At 44.0% G+C, this 15,985-nt stretch overlaps 1 protein-coding gene across 1 annotated transcript; it reads left to right on the top strand.

The window, feature by feature from the left end:
- The first annotated feature begins 1,275 nt into the window (after window positions 1-1,275).
- On the top strand, window positions 1,276-14,885 carry LOC131283059 (protein zer-1 homolog). Its single transcript, XM_058312625.1, has 10 exons — window positions 1,276-1,516; window positions 10,162-10,762; window positions 10,837-11,058; window positions 11,144-11,346; window positions 11,422-11,593; window positions 13,274-13,435; window positions 13,544-13,705; window positions 13,831-13,980; window positions 14,058-14,303; window positions 14,378-14,885. Exons 1-10 carry the CDS (start codon window positions 1,338-1,340, stop codon window positions 14,612-14,614), a joined length of 2,334 nt encoding a protein of 777 aa, XP_058168608.1. The 5' UTR covers window positions 1,276-1,337; the 3' UTR covers window positions 14,615-14,885.
- Window positions 14,886-15,985: the final 1,100 nt, after the last annotated feature.

The following is a 15,985-nucleotide window of genomic DNA, read 5'->3' as shown; positions in this document are numbered from 1 at the left end:
TTGCTAGCAATCGATTGCGTTGTTCATTGTAACAATAGTGGATTTGCATGTTGAATCAATTCCGGGCGATTCGAGAAATTTGAAGGTTACTTATAGTACGCTGATCGGCCGAATATGTAAACGTCACGAAAAGTGGATTCCACCCGTGCCGTCAGGCACCAGATGGGCTGACGGAACTAGCATTTGTCTAGGCATGACAGCCTGTGCGATGAGAGCGAGATCACTACACCAGCTGGGTCGTAACGGGACCAGCAGGTCTACCAGATGGAACCAGTCTATAGGCACTCGTGCGCGTTAGAAGGAGTGCAGGATAGCTTAGAGGAACGTGTTTGGAACGAATGCCCGCAAGCCCACGCGCTATCTCGCTTGCCCGTTCTTTGTGTTTTTGGTTTCACGGAACGACGAGAGCGGGTTTGTTTATGTTACGACGTCATATCACACACACATAGTTGGTGCAGCAGGGAAGGGAGGCACGGGTGGCACGGCGTTATGTCGGTCCTTTTCCCAGTGCTGAACTGCTAGTAGAGATGGTGTCGTAGTTGAAGTAGTTTGTGCAAAGTGCTGTGTCCCGATCGATGTGTCCTAAATACGTAGTTCTTTACCGTTTGCAGCGTCCTTTTTTGCATGCTTTGCGGTACAGCGAGCGGAAGGGGCATGCACACTTTTGGGTTCATCCTGCCCTGAGCAGCTACTAATGGTAAAAACGGCGGTCTAGGGGCAATTTGAACGTCCCCATCGTCTTTGTCGCGTCACGAGCAATCATTATCGTCCATTAGTGTGTCCGCAGTGCTTCTTTTCATACATCGTTATCGGAATGCTGCGGGTTTAGGAAAAAGCAGTATGAGTTTAGACTGCCCTAGGAAAACAACAGAACGTGCGTTAAGCTGTAATATGCCATCGGAAAACATATAATAATCAGTTGTCTGTTTGTTTCGTTAACCATGCACTGATAGAGCCGTGGAGTGGAGAGATAGCAGTGTCCAGTGAATTGTGCGTCGCAGTTGGCTTTGCTGGCTGTGTGGAAAAACAAAGGGTGCATTGCTGTTAAAATCGCGCATAGGAAAAGTGTGTGCATTGTGTGTGTGTGTCTGTGGTTACCCCTTCTGGCAAGGGCTGTCCCTGTGTGAAAAGATCGGTGCCGTGTTGGGAGTTAGTGTCCAGTTGTTGGTATACGCTGCCACAATCTGATCATATCGATTCTAGCTATCAACACTTGTTAGAGAGAACGGCTTTGCAGGCGATAAAGTCTTCAAAAGAAATTCGGTTGGTTTTTCTTCCTGTGTGCGCGGTGTGCAACGCAGTGAAAACGTCCGTGTTCGAGCAGCAGTAACAATACAATGCTGGGTCGTGTGAGACTCAAAGAAAACGGCATCATGGACGAGGAACTTCCAACGCTGCTGGAGACGACCATCCGCTTCTTGGCGAAAAATCTCGACGTCATGTGCAACACCGACCCGGTCACGCATCAGCTGGAACTGAAGGACGACGTTATCATACCGAACGAAATCTGCGATCGGTGAGTCACGCGGTGTGCTGTGTTAATGCGTGTGCTACCTTTGTCCCTCTGGCCTATTTTCTTTTCAACCCAACGCTCACCTGATGATTATAGACACTGGTTTTTATCGAACGGTCTTTGTTGACCGTCGTCCGGTGAAAGCTGCATTAGGCGTAAGGCGAACATTGCCCGAAGGGAGAATGACATTTGAAAGCATTGATTCTACTCCCTCTCCTTCTCTCTGTGTCTCTCTATCTTGCTTCAACGCATCTCATCAGATTCCTTCGTCCATCTCGGCTAAACACGTCGCTCTATAAAGCCTCAGCAACTCTCGCTCTTGACAAATGACGTGTGTTATCAGGCTAAAAGTGTACGTCGGAGTGCTTCTGGTCCCCGTTAATAACCTCTAGCGCAGGGCGGTAGGCCTATTGCGACGCACGACTAGGCGTGTTCCCCGCGTTCTTCACCTCTACCAGGCTTCCTCGGTAGCCAAAGGGCAATCTCGGAGTTGTATCCCGAACAAAGAGCGCCGAGGAAAAGCGTCGACGCCAACTTTCTTATGACGGCACGCCAACATATGTATGTGTATGCAAGGGTAGTGGAAGAGAGGAAGGGAGGGATGGGAATATACATTCTGTCCTCAACGATAGCCACACGATGGGGCACTTCCTCTCGAAACAACATTCGTTATATAATGCTATCTTGTTCTACCGCTTCGTTCTATGCAGTGCAACGCGAGTGGGTGTTTTTCGACAAAAAATCTACAATTGCAACCGCCTGCCTGCTCGACGCGTTGGACACAGCGATTGGATGCTAAAATCAGCTGTTTTTACAGCGGCGTTGTTTGCATGCATTTGTTTTACGCTCCGTACGCCCGCCGCCTGACCGACCGCTCGACCTTTCATTCTGACATCGTACTGCAACATTCTTGCGTGATAGATAGATGCGTTTTTGATAGCGCAGTCCGGCCGTATTTGTTGGTTGCTAGCCGTCGCGTTATCATTGTTTGTGCTACCGTTGTTGCGGCAAAGTACAATCGCGAGCACAACTCTCGGAAGTCGAACGGGCGATCTACGCAAAGACGCGGTCATTCAAGTGCCCACCACTGTACCAGTGCTTCCCACCCGAAGCCACCAAAACCAGGGCTGGGTGGTGAACAGGTTTTCTTTATCATATGATGCCCATGCCCTTCCCTCATCACCGAGAACACCCTTGCCCACCCCCCCTCGGGAGCCTACGGTCGACGCGAACGAGGGCATTCAATGTTGGGCACGTTCACTCGCTGATGCAAGGTTTTATTTTCCACATCACCGTGGATTACTCAGTAGAGTAAGGTGGGTTAATAGTGCGCATTGAGTATGCTTCAAGCACATTCATCAGTTTAGAATACAAAATCCTACAGCTGACATTGTCAGTTTCCGCGTAAGGCAATTGGAAAAACTGTGTGGAAAAACACATCCATTTCTTTGGATGTGAAATGATAAACGGTAAGATCTTGTAAAAATCTCTAACCTAAACACAATTGGTGGACATGGCTGTACGAAAAGAACTAGTAGTATCTACACATCTCGCTGTAGTTGGGTCCCTTTCTGTTCTTGATAGTGGCACCACATTATCAACCAATGGTAATTGGCGGTGTGAACTACAAACAGAGCAGAAATACCCTTTTACACTCCGGAAGGTGGTGCCTCGTTACCTTGGGGGACTCGGCGATTTGCCTTTCGAGGTGATTGCTCGGGACCGTTGTATGCAAGGAACAAGATCAGGTCCCTTAAGTAGTACTGGTGGGTTTCACCACACTATCAACCATTGATAGCTGGCGGTGTTAACCAAAACTGTGCGAAAAAACCTGCCCTACTCCGGAAAGTGGTCCCCTTTTGCTAGTTGGGAAATCTAAGATGTACCTCTTTGTGCAATTGATGGCGACCGTTGTATGAATGGAGCAGAGATGGATGCGATTGTTCTGGAGAGTAATGCCCCAATGCCCCCTCTCGTTTGATGATTTATATTCAATATCGCAAGATACTTTCGTCCCTCTCAAACCTATGTAGGGGTAAGCGGTGGGACTCATCATCATTAAAAAAAAAAAAAAAAAAAAAAAAAAAAAAAAAAAAAAAAAAAACTCCCTAAGATCCGTGCGATTTTTACCTTAGAGAATTTTACATGTTTTTGTTGAGAAAAGATTTGAACCAGCAACAACTATATCGATGAGAACCAGGAGTTGGCCGCAAAGGAATTATATTACAGTCGATGTTTACACTAAAATTCCCATTACTTGTCTGGTATTCTTTTTCTTGTATTCTTAGTACTCTAAGAAAATTTTTTTTAGGTTTTTTTAAGAAGATTATTGATTCCGTTTGGAAGGAGACATGACTAGCCCAGCGAGGCCTGGAAAATTTGATTCGCTGCAGGATAGTAAAATCACGCACAATCTTGTTTGTTGGCTTGTTATAAACATTGACGTATATTCAATGAGGTTACAAAGGATTTTGTGATTGTGAGCTATGATAGAAATGATTTTTTTTTATTAATGGAGGGTGAAAATAAGTTAAACAAAATGTTGCTTGCACTACAAACATTTTACGATAACAACAAAAATAGGAAATGTTGTCACATTTCTCCTATGACATATAGAAATGAGCGGCGTCTGTATGCAACATAAATATTTTGTTTTATCCTTACACTACAAACATTTTGTAGTGAAAACAACAGAAATAGGAAATTTTATTACACATTACATGTGATAAAGCAATGAGCGGCGCTTATATGCACCACTTTACACTACAAGTATACAACGTTAGCAACGCACACCTACGATTTCAGCTCAGCTGACATCCAAGAAGCTAGTTTAGCAGCTAGAGGTGGTGAAACTTGAAACTCGAAACGGCCTGCAAATTTTCTAGTTCTAACTTTATGGTTCTTTGTTATGGTAGGCCGATTTTTCAGGTGGCAGCGTAGTAGCTACATCGATTTCATCGGGAAAAACATTGTTGAACCGGTTTTAGTGGGGGATAATGCTTTCTGGAACGATCTTCTAGTATGTCTGCGGGTTTTCTCTTTGCCGTAACTAAGTTGTTACCATACCTTCTTGTATTTTAGGTAAAACATAACTGGATCAAAAATGTTCATGCAATCAAAGAAGGTTGTAATCAGGTTTTTCTGCAATTTACTTTTTGTTTCATTCTTATTCGAGTGCCCATTCAGATTATGCCAGGTCAGGGCAAACCACGCTTCTTACTGCCGATGTGTGCAATTCTGGTAAAAACTGCATTTGCATTCATGCGCTTCACGTGTACACACATACAGCGGTGGCCTACGGTTGCTACCAGCCTGAAGCAATTGCTTGAACCACGCAAAACCGAGGTGGAAGTTGTAGAGTTAATGTTGAATGCAATTTCAAATTGCTTCTGGTGGTTTCTATTGTGGCACGACGATATCGGGTTTCTTGGCGGTTAGCTTTTGTTGAGCATCACTCTTTTTACTCGCTGGCCTTTTTTGCAAATTTGTTATAATAACACTAGAAACACCGGACCAATCATTTTGACTGGTAAGGTACTTTTTCAATCACATTTATTTCTTAAGGCTGAACAATTCTACCAAATGTCAATGCATGAATTTCACACATCCAATGGAATCTTTATTTTTAAGTATTCGAAAGTAAAATTTTCTTTGTAATATTGAACAAAAATCGCGGTAAAGTTTCAAGCGTCAAAACCGCGGTAGTTCTAGTGTTAAATCGCTTTGATAACAAACAATGAGAGAATTTCTTGTAGCTTCATGCAATCTGCAATTTTTCCTGTTTTTTACTTTCCGTTTTTTTGTACTATATTTTTCGCCTAGACTTTGCACTTCATTAGCAAACTTCAGAGGAAAGTGAAAGCCGAAAAAAAAGTTTGATTATGAAACTTCTTTATTTGATTCAAATATTTAATTTGAGGATTGGAGGAAAAAATTACGCGAAATCTTTACCCTCACAGGCAAATCAGCGAAATCTTTACTGTTTCAATAAACAAATAACATATAAAAACTGTCATTCATCCCATACACATTGCAGAGTGCCAACTTTGGATCTAATTAGTTAAAGTAATTTTTGCGTGGAAAACATATCAGAAATATGCTACAGAGGCTTAAAGATTTGTTTTGATCATAAAAATTGATAGTTGGTTCCATTTCGGTGATTTATTCTACATTTCCCACCGTGTTCAAATCTGCTTCCAAAAGAAAAGGGTGTCATAAAGTGACATTGGAAGTATCATTTTATTTTCCTCAAATGATGTATGTTTAGATTACTATTATTCCATCGCTTTTCTCGCCCACCCCATGATAGTTACTTGTTCCATTCTTCTTCTTCTTCTTCTTCTTGGCGTAACGACCTCTTGGTCATGCCTGCCCGTTAAGGGCTTACGAGACTTGTTTCCCTGTTGTACGTGGATAGTCAGTCCTCTCGTATAGGGGAGGTGGTGAGCTCCGGCGCTCATGGGCCGATCTTCTAACCGGCGCTACAACTCGGCTGTCGCGGCCCCTTGTTTCATTACAAACCATTTATTCAGTTTGTTACTACACTATTGTATATTACTATAATATTTACTGATGGTTGACACAGTCAGTGAGTTTTTTAGAGAATTTTCTTCCTCCGCAACATAGGATTTGAAAATTACTAGAAACAGAAGCAGCAAACATCAAAGTCACAAGACATTCTTATCTTTGTTTATATTGTTGTATGTTTAAACCACTCTTTAGACAGCACCGCATCGAGCATTTGTTGATAAAGTCTATCAAAAGTCAAATTGCTTTAAACGTTGATGCGACACTGCACCAACCGGAAAGTGGACTTTCTAACCAGTGGCGGATTTAACGGTGCGCGGACTGATCGGCCGCGGGGGGCCCCGAACCTTCTGCGGCCAAATTTGTAAAATTTATACTTAAACAAATACTCGATAGAATTCATTAATTTGCTTTGTGCATTAAGTGCATTGTACTGTATCCTATAAAAGTTAATGCTAAGAACCATAATAAAATTAAGAAAGTTTGGTCCGGTATATAATCAGAGTTGAAGAGTAACAGAAGATACAATTTTTATAGTTTAATTATTGTAAAAAAGCATGTATTTGCATCAAAACAACAAAATTTTAGAATATATCAAATATATAATCAATATAAGAATAAAATAATGCGAATGAAAAACAATTTCAATGTAAGCAATGCGTTTGTTCTGCATACCATTTTTAATAAAAATTCTTTATTGCATAAGACTTGTTAAACAACATATAGATAGAACTTCGAGGAGTCAGCCAGAAAACTTTTTGATGATAAAATAATATCTAACATTGATTTTATTGAAAAGCATATAAACAAGACGAAAATCTGTTACTTTTTACGGTAGTGCGGGGGCCCCATTCATTTTACCGCTTAGGGCCCCATAGAGTGTAAATCCGCCACTGTTTCTAACTACTTTGATAAGCTATTTGAAACAATAATAAAGCCACTCCTCTTTGCGCAAGGTTCAGGGAGGAATCAACCTTCCAAAGTGAATGTACTATGCGCCTTGTCGTCCACCAATACTCTGTCAAAAACTGTCGTCGCACTTAAATGTAACAGCTGTGCGTCTGTAATCGCTGTGGTTCCCGACGATATGCTTGTTCCGAGTCATGTTGACACACTCGTTGTAGATGCCGCAGACATACAGAGAGCGTTTGACAGAGACTTTGTCGCTCGGTAAGATCAACCTTCAAAACGCGGATCGGCCGAGGATCAGCAAGGGACGGAGAAGCGAGCTAGCTGCCCACTTGGGGCCGTTAGTGTCGGGTTACGTGCGCAATGGATGCCGTCTGCCTTTTCTACCGTCGCGGTGGGCTTGAATGTCACGACATTGTCCTTTCCCATGTGTGCTCATTATTGAATTGCACTTGCCGCTTGCTGGCGTACGGTTTGCATGCGATATTTTTGGCCTTCAAAGGACAGATTTGTTGAATGTCATCTAGAGCCCTGCGATGGAAGGTTTTATGTGTATTTGTATGCTTGGGAAAAACGTTTTGTCCAGTGAAAATCTATCCTGTTTTTTAATGACTCATTCACTCACTTAACTGATACTACATCCGCTATTGGTGAAGAGAGGTTTTTGGATGGATCAAAATAATGCCATAATATTTTTTTATGTAGGTAATGTTTTACCCGACAATTGTAATAAAATTGTCTATCTGAATGGTGACATGTATCGCGATTTCGTCCATTTTGTTATTATTCTAAAAATATTTTTTTTAAATACGAACGTACTTTGCTTGCTTTATTTATCATATTATTGATGATTGAGCACTTGAAATCAATTTTTATAAAAATGCTATATACAGCAATATTCTTGAATAGATTTGAAGGTTTCCCATAGTTTGAGAAACACTTCTGAATGATTCTTTGTTGTTTATTTTGAGGTATGGAATATTTTTAGTTGGTAGCAGAATGTCATGCCACTACTTTCATTCTTCTTGTATAGATAAGAGATGTTCTCTACAATTCTTAATAATTTCAATTGTTGTCGTACTTATGAATATAGATGTCCACATACATTGCAAATATGTTCATCTCATTTACAAACTGCCATTGCTGGAGCGAGCTTGTTTTGCATTTTTAGATGCTGCTCCGCTTGGTATTGTTAGTAAAATGAAGTTTTCTTTAATTATTATTACGTAACACCTGCGAAGGAGCGCTAAAGAATATATCATTAATTAGAGTATTTTGAAGTCCCGAGATGGTAAGTCAAACATTTTCTTATCAATTTTCGATTCTGAGATAGGAGCGTCATACTTATCTCGCATGAGTAAGAGATAGTGAAAACCACCGTTATGATTCAATGGTTTTTGACTGGTTCGGCAGGTTTTCAGTGGTTTAACAATGATTTAAAAAAAACTATTATACTTATTCCTTTTTTTAATTTTTTGTTGTGGATCAATTCGAACACACAAGCCTGATTAAGATGTTTCTCTTTTCCCTTGCATCGCAAGCTCCTCGACTGAGAGCATGTCACACGTGGCATTGTCGGCATCGGTACAACGAAGCAGTTACATATACATGCGACGGTCACGTGTCGATTTAAGGCTTGTCTTTTGGTTTGGCAATTTGATTCATACTAGGCAATTCGCAGCCATTGAGACACGTTAAATAAGAAGAGATTAAAATTTCCTTCCTTTACAATTCGCCTGGTGGAATGTTTCACGGCGTCACTTGTGCCAACATTTTGGTAAAGACCGCAAGGCTCGCGGGACTCTGTTGAGAGAATGGCCTTCATTGAGCGCAAACGAAACGAACGTTTTATATGCCGAATGGCATTGACGGTGGAAATGGATGAGCAAAATCGCTGGTCTCCTTAAATTGGGCCATCTTCTATTTTATTTCACTTTGCCATCTTTAAGGGGCTGCTACAAAATGACTTGTGAAAGATTACTATTCCACGAGAAGGAGAGGAGAGGACGTGGACATCAGCTGAGCTTTTAGCCCTTTTCACAACGTTTACGGTTAGGATCAGAAGATGGTGATGACCGTCCGCTTAACGATTTAATTTAATTTCAATATCCCTCGGCTTGGCCATTGTCGGCTCGCCTGTTTTTTTTTTACCACTAATGGTGGCCAGACTACAAAATCCTACAGTTAACCACCATCATCATTGGTGTTTGGTTGGCCTCTGCCTGTTTTTCCAATCGGTCTTAATTACCACCATCAGCGAACGGGGAATGCCGAACTGTCGCCATGTACGCCTCTGATGAGCCATCATCGGAGAGCCACAGCTTGTCCCATTCCTACGTTGGCTTTCCTCTGTTTATTGCATTTTTCGTGGGCAAGGTCATGGGAAATGAATCATGATTATGGCGAAGTAAAGCTATGGCGGCCACTCGCTACCATACGCGCCCGTTTATATTTCCGTTCCGTTTCTTCGTTTGCCTTTTTTCCGCTGACTCCGGGTAAACGTCAAACTTAGAGCGAACGGAGACGATTTATGATTTGGTTTGTTTAACGATGCCTTGAACAATTTATAGCCCTTCAATGGCCGTGTGATTCGCACCGTTTCCGGCCCCAAAGAACCATCGCACCCGGGTGCAGTTTCGGTTGGGTGCGCGTTTTTTTGCATATTTGATAAGATAAAAAAAAAGATTCGATGCGCATATTACAAACATCAAATTGCTGGTTCTATTTCTAATTGAATGATCTTTTTCGTGAGCATTTTTGAAATTTGAATTTCATCCGATGTGTGCTATCTGGCGGAACAAAGTTTAAAGTTTAATTTGGCGAGCTGATCAGCCGGGAGGAAGACAAACAGGTATTGGTCGGGTGCCATTTGCCATGATTTTCGATGAGGTTGGCGAGATTTCCGTGTGGTGGTAAAACCGATTTGCGTCGTTATTTTAAAAATAAATGGCCGCTCCTTGGTAGCCGATGTTGGTGGAACTATTTTTACCCGTTCCCCGTTTTCTTATGCGCCGTGGAATCTGGAAAGCTTTGAGGGACGGCGGTTAAAATGCTGCTGGAAAAGAATCTAGTCCGTTTCGGTTGATGATTCAGTGGCATTCCGCAGCTGTTTGGGATCGAGTGTGGATGGGGGCCGGTTTGGAGAGTGAGAGCTGAATGAAAATGAACAGCGTACATACTAATGACATCGATGTTACTTTTTTCGTTCGCAGATTCCTACGCTACCAGCAGGACTGCGGGCAGGACATCAACGATCGCTTCATCCAAATATTCCGCGACACGGAGAAGACGCCCCTGCGTAATGTCAGCCTGCGCAACAGCACCATCACGAACGAGGGCATGCGGATCCTGCTGCGGCACCAGCTGAATTCGCTGTCCATGTGGTACTGCAACAAGATCACGACCGCCTCGTGGAACATCCTGATCGAGCACTGCCGGCAGTTGCGCTCGCTCGAGCTCGGCCGGTTCGTGGACATGCTGAAGCACAGCGAGCCGAACGAGAAGACGCCAATCAACTTCCAGCTGCAGCTCCCGCGCCTGCAGCGCCTTAAGCTGAACGGTGTCGTCCTGCAGCCGTCGATCCAGTTCGGGCACCTGACCGAGCTGCATCACCTCGACCTGACGGCCTGCATCTTCGCCGACTTCAGCCTGAAGGCTCTGCTGGAGTTGCCGAACCTGCGCACGCTGATCCTGTTCAACGTGTGGCCCCTGGAGCACGAGTTCCCGACGCTCTGCAAGCTGCAAAATCTCGAAACGCTCGATCTGTCCGTGTCGCGCGCGAACGTCGATGGCAACTATCTAACTCCTAACAAAGTAAGTGCTAACCTCAGCGAAGAGTGGAACTTTCGATCGCTAAAATAAACGTTCTTCTGCACTTTCGCACACAGTTACTAGCAAATTTAGTAGAAAACCTTACGAAATTGCGCCACTTGGACATCTCCGGCACGAATCTGGCCGGTGACGGGGTGGCCGAGAAGGCGGGCTCCAGCACCGGAAGCAGCTCAGACATCCCGGGGCTCGCCAGTCGCGTCGATCGGCCGCTGGACTTTCTCGGCATCTACTATACGTCGCACTCGGCCTGCAAATGGCACGACATTCCGGCGCTGCGGGTAAGTGAGGGTGGACAGGATTGGGAGGTGGGCCCTGCCGCGGTGGGCATTACACTCACGGTGGGCATTTCTTTGCACCCCACAGATTGCTGGAGAGGCCACGGAGGAGCAGATTTTGGTGGCCGCCGTTGCCTACCAGGATCGGCACGAGCTGCTGACGAAGGTGTTGAACGACCTGTACCATCTGCTGCGGTTCGAGACGTGCAAGCAGATCCATAAGGCGCTGGACGTCGTCCTGTCTGCGATGGACAAGCATATACGTGTCAAGAACATTCAAATCAGTGGCAGGTAAACACCATGGTGGACGCCGCAGTGGTTTCTCAAGTCCCTTCTCCTATGCTAACCATTACAATTTTCTCGTAGCGCCACGTTGTTCTACATTGTGAAAGGGCGAGAAAAGATGAAGTTCGGCGTGCCGCTGAAGAATCACATCATCCACACGCTGCTCAATGGCATGTCGACGCACCTGACGGACGATACGATGATGAGAAACGGTTGCTTAACCCTGTGCCAGTTCAACATACCGTTAGACGTGGTAAGTAACCAATATCAGATGTTTGGTAGGCTATAGCATAATAGTTGCTTTAGTAACTATGGATCACATGGATCACGACCAAGCGAACTGTGGAGCATTTTGAAGTACAACCGTAACCGGGTTGGCAGAGAAACTTGATGATTTGAAATAGCCGCCAATTTTCAAAATGTAGTCAGAATGTCAGTGGTCAGAATGTGCTGGAAATAGGCTTATTTAAAAGTTGAGTTGTCGAAATTTGGTTGTCACACAAACCACATGTCGGCTAGCGTTTGAAAAACGGGTAGACAGACGTTCGCTGTCAAGTATTCATATACACGATTGCTTTTTTTTCGTTGAGAAGTGATGTGCCGCGCTCCACCGATTTTGCTTCCTGTTACTTCTTCATGGTGTTATCTTTAATCTATCGTTTAAAAAGACTAACTTCGGCCCGTGGAAGAGCAGAGAACTAACATATGCAACGCCATTGATAATATCCTTGTGGATATATTCGGAATAGCGCAGAAAAATTTCAAAAATAGTTACAATCGTGTTTTTTCTGAGGGACATCATTTGCCCAATGTCGTTCATGAAATGATGTAAACTATCATTTCGTAGAGTGTACTACATAGAAAAAAATAGGAACTAATAAGCTTTGTTTGCAATTTTTCTGAAAATGACTTTACGAATCATTAAGTTTCCCTGCCCCACACTGTAGAACAGCAAATGTTAGCATGATCGTTCGTTCAGGAACATTTCACATGAGTGTTTATGAAGAGGGCAAGCCTAAAAGCAATTCGGTGCCCTTTAACTTACAAAACAACCCTGCAAAATGATCTTTCCTTCTCATTTACCAAGTGGATAAATGCACGCACCCTGTGAAGGCTTTCAAGGCTTTCGCATACTTACAATGGCAGTAACCCAACATGTTTTGCCGAATGTTGAGCTTCGAATTAAAAGTTATGTCAATATCCATAGGGTAACGGTACCAATAGTGGTGCACTTAGTAATGTAACTAACAATATGATGTAATTTTTTGAGCGTTAAGAACACAATATTTTACATATTTGTACCAATTATGATCGAAACACGACTTTTCTTCTAGGAAACATCTATTTCCATCTTAAAACATTTAAAATACATGAAAAAAAGCGTATATTTCTTCCGAGTTGGTTGCTCCTATAATGGTGGTATGGTTCCTATAGTGGTGGTAGTACTTGGCAATGACTGAATATATTTTGACTGTGACTTATTTTTGAAGCATATTTCAAACAGAATGGCAAAATTACTCATAAACCAATGCATTGTCTTGGTCATAGACCACTGCATTGGCCTCAAAGACCTCTCATAAACCAATGTATTTTGCAGTGATTTGTGGCCTTAAGGAAATCGTGGCATACTTGATAAATTCTAAAGAAATCCAGCATATTAGTACAATCTGTTCGGAAAATATTAATTTTGGAGCCTTAACTTATTACGGAATGAGACGGTTTATCTTTTAACCACTCCGCAGAAGATCAAAGAACATTTCATAGAAGAACAAATATCTCCATTGAATTTATTTCGTCGTAGAGCTAGAATTTCATTCCACTACATCCACTATTGGTACTAGAACCAGGAGCACTTACCCTACTCAACGTTTAATTTTTTTTATTTAGTTCATATAGTGTCCATATAATAGTATCCTACTTACTTCTTCACCAGATGTTCGAATACGAGCGGCTCGTCCAAATTTTGCTGCACGGTGTGTCGTACCGCGAGCAGGAAGGCTTCGTGCAGCGCATCGCGATCTACCTGCTGAACTCGCTCGCCTGCCAGGTGGACGGCAGCCAAAAGCTGTTCCTGGGTGATCTGGGTGCTATATCGGTAGGCAGGCAACAATGCGCCGGCGTGAGACGGTTATGAATCATCATTAGGAACTGACCTTCTCGGAATGTTACTTCCCTTCCCGCACTCTTTTTTTCTCCAATATAGACCATGCTGAACCTGATAAGCGATCGTCTGTCGAGGCGCATGTTCGATGACGTGATGGAGGTGGCCTGGTCGACGATGTGGAACGTGACGGATGAGACGGCAAAGAACTGCGAGCGATTCCTCGATGGTCGCGGGATGGAGTACTTCATCGGTTGCCTGAAGGTGAGCCAGAGAGCAAGGGGAAAGGATGGCGGTGGCAATATCACTCTCTCGTTCGACAGTGGCAGCTTATTGTGGACTTTCTTTCTATTTTCCGTACCCGATTCCGAACACTTTTGGCGTTGCAGCTATTTCCGGACCGGGACGACCTGCTGCGGAACATGATGGGTCTGCTCGGCAACGTGGCGGAGGTGAAGGAGCTTCGGCCTCGGCTTATGACGCCCGTCTTTATAACCGAGTTTTCTAACCTGCTAGACTCGTCCAGCGACGGCATTGAGGTAAACCATTCGATCAGCGTTTGATTGACCTGCTTTCCTGGGTGGAGTGTTCACGTTTCGATTTTCTCCGGTTTTAGGTGAGCTACAATGCAGCCGGTGTTCTGGCGCATATCGCCTCGGACGGTGAGGCCGCCTGGACGATTCCTAGCCCGACCCGGTACAGCGTGCTGGTGCGCATGGTCGAGGCGATCGAGCGGTGGGACCTTTCAGCCGAGCGCAACATAAACTATCGTAGCTTCGAGCCCATCCTCGGTCTGATCCGTTGCTACCACACGCCCCAGTGTCAGCATTGGGCCGTCTGGGCGTTAGCGAATTTAACCAAAGTGAGTGGATTGATCAAAGGAGGGGGACTGCCACTGCTAGTATATTAACTTACCTTCTTTTGCGTCATATTTAGGTCTACCCGACAAAGTACTGCCGGGTGGTTGAACAGGAACGTGGTGTCGAGTTGCTGCAGGAGCTAATCGAGCATCCGGCACCGTACCCGCGGCTCAAGGAGCTGGCCCAGATCGTGCTGACGCACTGTAGGAACCTTAGTGAACCGATGGGAGCTAGCGCGGGTGGTAGTGATGGTGCAGGTGGCGCCACGGACGGTTCGAACACGGATCCAACCGTCATGGAGCTGGATGGTTAGAGAGCGAAGACAAGTTAAAACGACGCTGCAGGAAAAAAAATAGTATAGAAAAGCGCAACGCACGCATCGTAGAGCATCGCAGTCAAAAAAGCCGCGAACTAAATCACATACACACTCACACAGCCAAACGATTCTTGTAAGTTGACGATTTTTGAAATTGTTTGCAAGACAAACTGGAGGTCGCCCCAATTTTTTCCCTTTTTCTTTAACTGCGTTCCGCTTTGGATCTTTGAAAGCTGAGCGGCGGCTTGTTAACAACGATTGATGTTGAACGTGGTCTGTTTGTGTGATATTTAAAGAAGAAAAAGTCATTGCTCGGCTTGCGACTGAGCCTACGTTTTGTGTTCTTTTGGCACGAGAAAAAAAAAACAAAACTGGACACAGTGGTATGGTTTTTGCACTTGGAGGATCTGCCGGTTGGTGGTATATTCTCGGTCCGTGGTCGTGGAAATCGAGAACAAGGATAAAAACGGGAGGAGGGAGGAGTTGTTGTGCGGTTATCTCGTTTAAGTTAATTTGTTTGATTGTTTGTTACCGAGTGCCCCCCCCCCCTTAATTGTACATAACACGTGTGATGAGTTGGTCGGGATTGGTGTACCACGTGGCATCAAAGTCGAATATTGTGAGGTTGCGTGTGCGTGTGTGTGTGTCTTTAGGCGTGCATTGTTAGCGGTATGTGTGCACACCAAGTGATAGACAAGCAAAGTGACTAAAAAAGTAGTGATTGTTCTAGAGAGCCACGCGAAAAACGAAACAAAGCCTTGTTACCCAATACGGTTTGATTTCGCGCTTTTGATCGTCAAATGACCTTTTCACTGTTCGTCTTTTCCATGCCCTTGTCGGCGCATGGAGCGAGTGTGCGTATCCGCGTTTCTTTGTTTGTTTTACACGCTCGCGAAAGATATTACAGGATCCGTCGAAAGTTAGTGTTAAAGTAGGCTACTGTGGTTTGATGATACCAGTGGATGGTGATGTACTCTGTGTAATGTTCATCTTCTACCGCTTTTGCTGGTCCGCCACCGACCCTTCACTGATTGCCCCAGGGTAGTTCTATTGTAAATGTCCATTTTCCGAACGATAAAAACAAAAGGTTTTGCAGGCTTCAGGATTTACCGTAGCGTTACTACATTGTAATATATATTCCCTGTTTGTTTAAAACTAATTTAATAACCACATCGGTTCTCCCTCCTCCCGCTCGCGGGCGCCCCTGGAAAACGATGGCGTTTGTAATATTTGTGTTAAAAAAATAAATGCTTCAATATTATACTGACAAAGTAAACCTCACGCGCACTTCACGCACATCACGAAACATCAGTGCACACAGCGATCATGTGCGATGCTTGCCGTTTTAAGGCTTCTGTTGTGGTTTCT

Source organism: Anopheles ziemanni, chromosome 2 (assembly GCF_943734765.1).
Source record: "Anopheles ziemanni chromosome 2, idAnoZiCoDA_A2_x.2, whole genome shotgun sequence".
Classification (NCBI taxonomy): Eukaryota; Metazoa; Arthropoda; class Insecta; order Diptera; family Culicidae; genus Anopheles; species Anopheles ziemanni.
The sequence above is the reverse complement of the archived record's forward strand: the minus strand, read 5'-3'. Positions and strand labels throughout refer to the sequence as shown.

Coding starts and splice junctions, on each gene's coding strand:
- LOC131283059 (XM_058312625.1), top strand. CDS start 1,338: ATGCTGGGTCGTGTGAGACTCAAAGAAAACGGCATCATGGACGAGGAA. Junction 10,763..10,836: donor ACTATCTAACTCCTAACAAA/GTAAGTGCTAAC, acceptor TTTCGCACACAG/TTACTAGCAAATTTAGTAGA. Junction 13,436..13,543: donor GTGATCTGGGTGCTATATCG/GTAGGCAGGCAA, acceptor TCTCCAATATAG/ACCATGCTGAACCTGATAAG.